This window comes from Anolis sagrei, chromosome 6 (assembly GCF_037176765.1).
Source record: "Anolis sagrei isolate rAnoSag1 chromosome 6, rAnoSag1.mat, whole genome shotgun sequence".
Lineage (NCBI taxonomy): Eukaryota > Metazoa > Chordata > Lepidosauria > Squamata > Dactyloidae > Anolis > Anolis sagrei.
The window spans coordinates 34,372,940-34,381,078 of record NC_090026.1 but is presented as its reverse complement, the minus strand read 5'-3'; the positions used below and the strand labels follow the sequence as shown (position 1 = coordinate 34,381,078).

The 8,139-nt window shown below is 38.9% G+C and overlaps 1 protein-coding gene across 1 annotated transcript; it reads right to left on the bottom strand.

The window, feature by feature from the left end:
- Positions 1 to 605: 605 nt before the first annotated feature.
- On the bottom strand, positions 606 to 8,122 carry MRPL10 (mitochondrial ribosomal protein L10). The gene is made up of 5 exons (XM_060780901.2): positions 8,031 to 8,122; positions 5,235 to 5,401; positions 3,678 to 3,842; positions 2,105 to 2,249; positions 606 to 1,235 (listed from the first exon to the last, which is right to left on the bottom strand). The coding sequence occupies exons 1-5, from the start codon at positions 8,071 to 8,073 to the stop codon at positions 988 to 990; spliced, it is 768 nt and encodes a 255-aa protein (XP_060636884.2). The 5' UTR covers positions 8,074 to 8,122; the 3' UTR covers positions 606 to 987.
- Positions 8,123 to 8,139: the final 17 nt, after the last annotated feature.

Below are 8,139 nucleotides of genomic sequence, written 5' to 3'. Positions count from 1 at the left end.
ATTGATAAGCAAAGTACCTGTATGCTGAATATATGAAGTTTGTGAGTAAACTATGTTACTTTTAAATAAGTAATTTTGTCTCTTGATAGCATGATTTAAAGGCAAATATGTTTTAAAGGAGAGTAGATGTTTTTCGACAACTGGAAAAACACTTCTGAATCTCTGCTATATATGTGTTTTGTGCAATGGCATATCTTTGTCCCTTACAGTTCAGGGACATACCTAGGTACATCAGTTTAACAGCTGAGAACCCGAATTGCCTTGAATGAATGCCATTTTCCCAAAAGGTTTTGGCATCATTTTTCAAAAGGTTATGACTTCTAAACAATACCTTTCCAAAGATCATAAAATCTCCAAAAGGTTATGGAGATTTCAATTTTTCAAAATTTTGACAGTGTCTCTTCCTGGACCAGAGAAGTGGTTTGCCAGGTGGCAACAATTTCTTTTTTAAGAACTAAAGCCACATTAATTCATTTGAATGTTCCTTTTTAAAAAATCAATAAACTCTATGCAGAATTGGGTTGCAGAATTATTTGGAGATAGGCACTCACCTTATTCCCAGAATCCCAGTACTCTAGCACAAAAATATACACAACAGGCTCATTAAAATATTTAATATTACAGCTTCAGGCATATGGCATAATTCTTTTATGTCCTGAAGTTCAGAAGAATTTAGCATAAAAAGATTATGTCAGGTTTAACATTGTATTTCTCTGCTCACCATTGCGAGTCTACTGTGATTTTAAATATACTTCAAATTGGTTACTCAATTTGCTGGCTTGTTTCCATGCTTTCTGGCTTGACATATAAAACAGTGAAGACGTGTGTCTTGTGTTGATATAATATTCAGACAAGAATCTATACTCCAATATCCCTCATTCATTTTCTGTTGCTCATTCTCTCAATCCAAGTGATGCCAAATACAGTCAGTCCTACGAACTGCCAACTCAAACATGCAATACACAGGTTCAAGGTGAAGAGTGTTCATCAAAGAGCTTCTGTCTTGTTAGGAGTCCCTGTTTCCTTTGATGTATCTGCCTCAGCGCTCTGCTGTTTAACATATTGGTCCAACAAAGATGCCAAGTGAGCTGGGCCACGCTGCAAAATTGTGCTGGTTTGGGATGTCAGGAGAGAGAGAGTGCCCACCACTTCTCCTTGGGCCGTCACCATGGAAGGCAGCTTGGCATAGTTGAGGAAACCTTGTTGGCTTAGGATTGCATTGTCAACATAAACTCCTGGAAGGGTCAGGCAAAAAGATGCATGGGTAACATTCACAGTTTTTTTTTTTTAAAATAACACACAAGAGCATTGCTGATAGTGAACTGGCCAGTTTTAGATTCAAAATACACACACAGACGCATGTTGACATTTTAAAATTAATATTTAAATGCCTGTAATTCTATAGAGCAGCAGGGAAGAAATCCACACCCTTCTTTCTATGGGCCCTTCCACACAGCCATATAACCCAGTATATCAAAGCAGAAAATCCCACAATATTTGCTTTGAACTGGGTTATCTGAGTCCACACTGCCATATATTTCCATTCAAAGTAGATGTGAGGTTTTATTAATCTGTGTGGAAGGGGCCTTTGACAACCTTTTAGGTATTTAGAAAGTACAATCATTTCATATCTTAGTATTCTTTCCATTAGACTGAATATGCCCAGCTCACTCAACCTCTCTTCCTGTATTGTTCTTCATATTTCTAATTAACCGAGCAGCCCTTCCCTTAACCTACTCCAACTTATCTATATCCTTCCTAAAACAAGATGTCCAGAACTGAATGCAATCCTCCAAATGAGGTTTAACTAATGCAGAATACAGTGGGACTATTACTTCCCCTGACTTGGAAACTATGGTTTTATTATAGCGAGCTCAAATTATCCTTTCAGAGCATTTTCCCATATTTCACACTCAAGCACCCTCTTCTCAGTTATCAAGGTGATTATTTCTCTCAATGCCATCTAAACTATTCATTGTAAATCTGGGTTTGTTTGGGGGTTTTTTTTGCCCATTCCTAATTTAAAAACAAAGATTTCTTTAAGCAATCCAGATATAAATTGCATCACATTTGTCAATCTAGTGCCAGTGGTCTCAACACTTACCTAAAAGGTTAATTGGTGGCATTCTCTTCAAGATTCTCAACATTTCTTGTGCCCTTATTTCCGGGCTCACCATTAGAAGATTGCGGTCAACAAAAAGAGGCAGGAGGTTCTTAAACTTGGAATCCAAAAGAAAAGGTCTCACAATCTGAAAAGTGGCAATAAAACACCAGTTAGACCATCAAATGGTGCCCCTTCAAGGACAGAAGGCTCTTTAATCCAGCAGAGACTGCCCTGAGCATAATGGGGAAAGAAGAAATGCCTTCAATCCCATCAGACCTTCTGAAGAGCATCTAATGATGTCCCGAAAGTTATGTCAATTGTATAAAGCCAACTAGAGAAGGGGGGGGGGGGAAGGAAAAGTAACAAAATTTACCTCCCATCCTCCAAAATACAACCCTGAGAAGATACACCCAAAGATGAATTCTAGTTTTGATCCAAAGCAGCCAAGAAAAGGAGGGATAATCCAAAAACTGCAACGTCTCATTGTACCAAAAGGTTTAAAGGACTGCACAGGGTCTTTCAGTTGAAATATAATGATTCCCATTATAAAGTGTCTTCAGTTACAGAAAAGACTAAATCTAAGTAAAAGAACAGATATCTGAACAGCGGCTAGCAAGGGTCAGAAGAAATTACTTCCCCTGGTAGTCATAACATGAATTATGATTTGATAGATAACTGACTACATATTGCCTAAAGAAGAATAGAAACTATCCAGGGAAAACTCGCTTTTATCAGAATATTTTTTTCTTAGAAATTCTTAGTTCTTTTCTGAGTGAAACGACCAGAAAAAACTAGGAATAGTTTGGAACTTTCATTTTCAGAGTAATTGGCTTCAAATTCGTATTCATTATAGTGTTTTGAAAAATACAGCAAATTCCAAAACACAAGGATAACTTCATTAGGCCAACCAAAAGGAGCAAAATACATTGTGCTAGCTTTTAAAGCACTCCTGCATCAGACAAATATGTTAAAAATCACATAGAGGGGGAAAGTGAGAGCATTAGAGTCTTGGACACTTTTTCTTGTTTGACATGTAATAATAACAATATACCTTATTTATATTCTGCTCTATCTCCCTGAGGGGATACAATGTTTGCTTATGACAGGTGGATTAAGGTGAACATCAACTTGAAATACTATCTTAACCTAACATCTCAAACAAGATCCAGACTTCAGATTCCAATACTGCAAAAGTAATCAGAAAATGTTACTCGTGGCAAGGAAAACATCCCATTGCTAAGGTATCTTATTTTGACACTGCTTTGATGTGCCTGCTAGCAAAAAGAAAAAGAAAAGGAAAAAAGGGGAGACTGCATTAGCTGTAACTCATTGCTACAAAGTTCTACATTTAACCTGCAGTCACACTTAATGGTTACAGGGCCCTTTCTAAGAGAATGCTACAGCAACATCAGATCGTGCTCTTCTGCCTCTGAGATACATATCTGAAGACAGCACTGAAAGTGTGACTGATAGTTCTTCTTATATTATCTTCTCCATACAGATTTCCCCACTCCAAAGAATGCAGACACCTGTACATTGACCCGCAGAAAAACTATTGATATAAAAACTATACCTCATTGGGGAAGAATTTAACATGGATGTTGTACTTCCTTAGCTGATGCCTCATGAGTACCATGTCATTTCCATGGATGTAGTTGTACTGGCAAACAGCAATCATTTTATTCTCACGGAATGTTTCCTCCACTTGTCGACGCAACAGCCTCGTGTAGCCATTTTCCTAGGAAACAAAAGAATTTCTGTTTGTAGCTATTAAGTCTGAAACGAATCCAAGTGGATTTTGCAGTGTAAGAGGCATGTGTAATATAGAAACAGATATGTAAGATTATACTCCTAGGTAAAGTAGAGTTGCAACTTGATATATTTTAATCATTGCAACAAAAAGTCTACATATTTACTTGGGAAACTAGAAAATCAGAAAGTCTGACTCATTGTTGTCTTTTTCTCCTGATTATGTAAAACAGGGATCCTCAAACTTTTTAAACAGAGGACCAATTTACAGTCCCTCAAACTGTTGGAGGGCCGGATAATAATTTGAGAAAAATACAAATGAATTCCTATGCACACTGCACATATCTCATTTGTAGTGCAAAAAACACTTAAAACAATGCAATAATTAAAATGAAGAACAATTTTAACAAATATAAACTTATTAGTAATTCAGTGGGAAGTGTGGGGCTGTTTGGCTGATGAGATAGGATTGTTGTTGTTGTTGTGTGAGGGACGGGTAAATGACCTTGGAGAGCCGTATCCGGCCCCTGGGCCTTAGTTTGAGGACCCCTGATGTAAAACAATTATTTAAATCATCAAGGGAAGGAATCATTGCTACAGATCCAGAGAAACATTAAAACTAAATCTATGTTTTTCTGGAAAATGTTCTTGTAAACTTAACAGGCCACCAGTGGTCTTCAGGAAGAGCTGTTGTTACCCACGCACCTCATCCCTCTGCAATCCATTGCCACCCAAGGAAGGGAAACCGCAAGGTTAGTTTTAAAATCTCGCAGTTTCCCTTCCTTCCCTGGTGGCAAGCTGCGATGCAGAGGGACGAGGCAGGCATGGCTAAGCACAGCTCTTTCTGAAGGCCACTGGGGGCATGGCCTTCAAGAAGAGCTGTGCTTAGCCATGCCCCCCCCCCCCCCCCGTCCGTCCGTCCGTCTGCATCACAGCTCGCCAAAAGGGAAGGAAGGGAAACTGCGAGATTTTAATGGTTCTGGAGGGAGGGAGGGGCACCTTCCATTAACGAAGCAAATGAAGCGATTTGTATTTCCTGATATTTCCGATCTTTTTTTCAAGAACATTTTGGAAATAATTTCAAAATCGAATCGCCAGCACCTCGAGTTTTGAACTTTTTTTTTTGGATCACCCAAGCCTAGTAATTACTGGACAATGAAACAGGAATGAACACTTTCAAACCAGGAACAGATTTTTTTTCCTGAAATTCTCTTGCCTAAGAAAACCTTAGGCATTTAATGAGGTTGCTAACAGATGACTTGAAGGCACACACACACAAACAATTACAGGTAATTTCTGATTGACAAATTCACTGCAGCAGGCCTTCACATAACCACAACCCACTCAGCAGTGAAGGAGAGTGGGTGGGCATTAATATTACCTCCTCTATAAATCTTGTACGGGGTTTGCATTCTTCAGGGATTGCAGGCTTTGGAGGTATGTATTCTGTCACTGCCATCAGTTTCTGCCGCATAAAGTTCATATCCCTCCAATGACGGGTGACCGCTTTGGAGCCATGGCGGATATGCTGAAGAGTAGGTAGACAACCTGGAGCAGTAAAAACAACAACAATATGAGCACACACAGCAAATATAAGCTATTTTGGGAATCGTTTATGACAAGAATGTCATAACCTGGGAAATTTCCATCAGTTCTTCTCAGCCTGACACACTTCATGCTAGAGAGGACAAAAGCAGACCCATACACATAGAATATATGTAAATAATAGGGATATAAATGCCATTCATATAATCACAAGCATCATAATCCCATCACAAATCCATGGGAAGTCCATGTTTCATATACAATATACATATCTGGGGAGGGGGGGAATATACTACTCATGGAAAGGATAAGCAAAGGGTATCTAAAATAATTAAGAAGAAATGTTTCACCAATTGAGTTAGAAGAGTGTTTCTCAACCTGGAGGTCGGGACCCCTGGAGGGGTCTCAAGGCGGTGTCAGAGGGGTCATCAAAACCCATCAGAAAACACAGTATTTTCTGTTGGTCATAGAGGTTCTCTTTGGGAAGTTTGGCCCAAGTCTGTCATTGGTGGGGTTCAGAATGCTCTTTGGTTTTAGGTGATCTATAAATCCCAAGAACTACAACTCTCAAATGTTAAGGTCTATTTTCTCCAAACTCCATCAGGTTTCATATTTGGACATATTGAGTATTCGTGCCAAGTTTGGTCCATCATTGTTTGAATCAACAGTGCTCTCCGGATGTAGGCGAACTACAACTCCAAAATTCAAGATCATTCCCCGTCAAACCCTTCCAGTATTTTCTGTTGGTCATGGGAGTTCTGTGTGCCAAGACCGGTTCAATTCCATTGTTGGTGGAATTGTAGGTGAACTATAAATCCCAGCAAATACAACTCCCAAATGACAAAATCAATCCCCCCCAACCCCATCAGTATTCAAATTTGGGCGTATTGGGTATTTGTGCCAAATTTGGTCCAGTGAATGAAAATACATCCTGCATATCAGATATTTACATTACAATTCATAACAGTAGCAAAATTACAGTTATGAAGTAGCAACAAAAAATAATTTTATGTTTGGGGGTCACCACAACGTGAGGAACTGTATTAAGGAGTCACAGCATTAGGAAGGTTGAGAAAAACTGAGTTAGAAAGAAAGGGAAAGAAAAGGGAAGAAAAAAGAAGAGTATTTATATATATATCACATCATATAAAGATCAATATATGGACACACAAAATAGATGCACTGCCACGAACAAGAATGGAAGTCAAACCTCCCCCCTTTTTTCTGTATGTATGTGTGTGTGTGTATATATATATATATATATAATGCTTTTTTTCTTTTCTCCTCCCCCCCATTCCCTCTCTCATTTCTTACTATCCTATCTATTTAATTGTTCACCCACTTTTTATTGTAAAATTAAACGTACAATAAAAAATATTTTTTTAAAAAAGAGAAAAACTGAGTTAGAAGGAGAATCTAAGTTTCTCAAAAATACAGTGTATTTCTCAACAGACTCAATTCAATTATATTACTTCCTCTAAGCAAGTGGGTAATAATCCATAAAAACCCATAGTAAAGACAGAAGTTCTTAAGGTCCAGCATGACTTACCTTTGTTCTTGATGCAGCAGACTACAATAGATCAGTGGATGGTGTGATTGTATAGAGCGCTGTTATCTTCCCACTGTAGCTATTGATCCACTCATATTTGCATGTTTTCAAATTGCTAGGTTGGGAGAAACTGGGGCTAACAAGGGAAGCTCACCCTTGTTGGACCTTGGAATCAAACCGCCGACCTTCCGGTCAGCAAGTTTTGCGGCTTAGCAATTGTAAGAAGCATATAACACTATTAATGATATCTTCAACAGAATTGCAACCCTAAATGCCTTGGCAGCAATGAAAATCTGGGCCGAACTTAATGCCGATATTGCAGTTTAAAGAGCAGGAGATGCTCTTTAAAGAATATCTGGAGGAAATGAATTAAATCTGGGTGACTTCATGGTTCTAGTTGACTGATAGCAAATCCAGGAATTCCATACGGTTGTCCTAGAAAAGGAATACTCAGAGGTGGTTTTGCCCACATGGGGGTTCTGTGTGGGAGGTTTGGCCAGTTCTATCGATGGTAGGGTTCAGAAAGCTCTTTGATTGTAGGTGAACTATAAATCCAAGCAACTACAACTCACAAGTATCAAGGTCTGTTTTCCCCAAACTCCACCAGTGTTTGCATTTGGGCATATTGAGTATCTGTGTCAAGTTTGGTGCAGATCCATCATTGTTTGAGTCCACAGTGCTTTCTGGTTGTAGGTGAACTACAATTCCCATCCAGGTACTAACCTGGGCTAGCTATGCTTAGTGTCCAAAATCAGTCAGGATCTGGTGCCTTTAAGGCATTTAGACCTTAAAAGGACAATTTCTTTCAATTCAAGCAGCAGATACAGGTCTCTTATGCGTTCAATCTCAAACAAAACATAAACAGAGTGCAATTGTTGCTGAACAAGAGACTGGGGAAAAAACAAAACATAAACAGAGTGCAATTGTTGCTGAACAAGAGACTGGGGAAAAAACAAAACATAAACAGAGTGCAATTGTTGCTGAACAAGAGCCTGGGAAAAAAACAAAACATATACAGAGTGCAACTGTTGCTGCACATTAAGAGAGAGAGAAAAATTAAACCTAATATCAATCTATTCTTACCAAGTTTGCAAACGCCTTTCCAAGAGTTACTGAAAGCCGCCATCTTCAATGGGGAGGAGCGCTGGGAGAGGAGTATTATGGGATAGTGGGGGGGGGGGGGAAGAGGCCG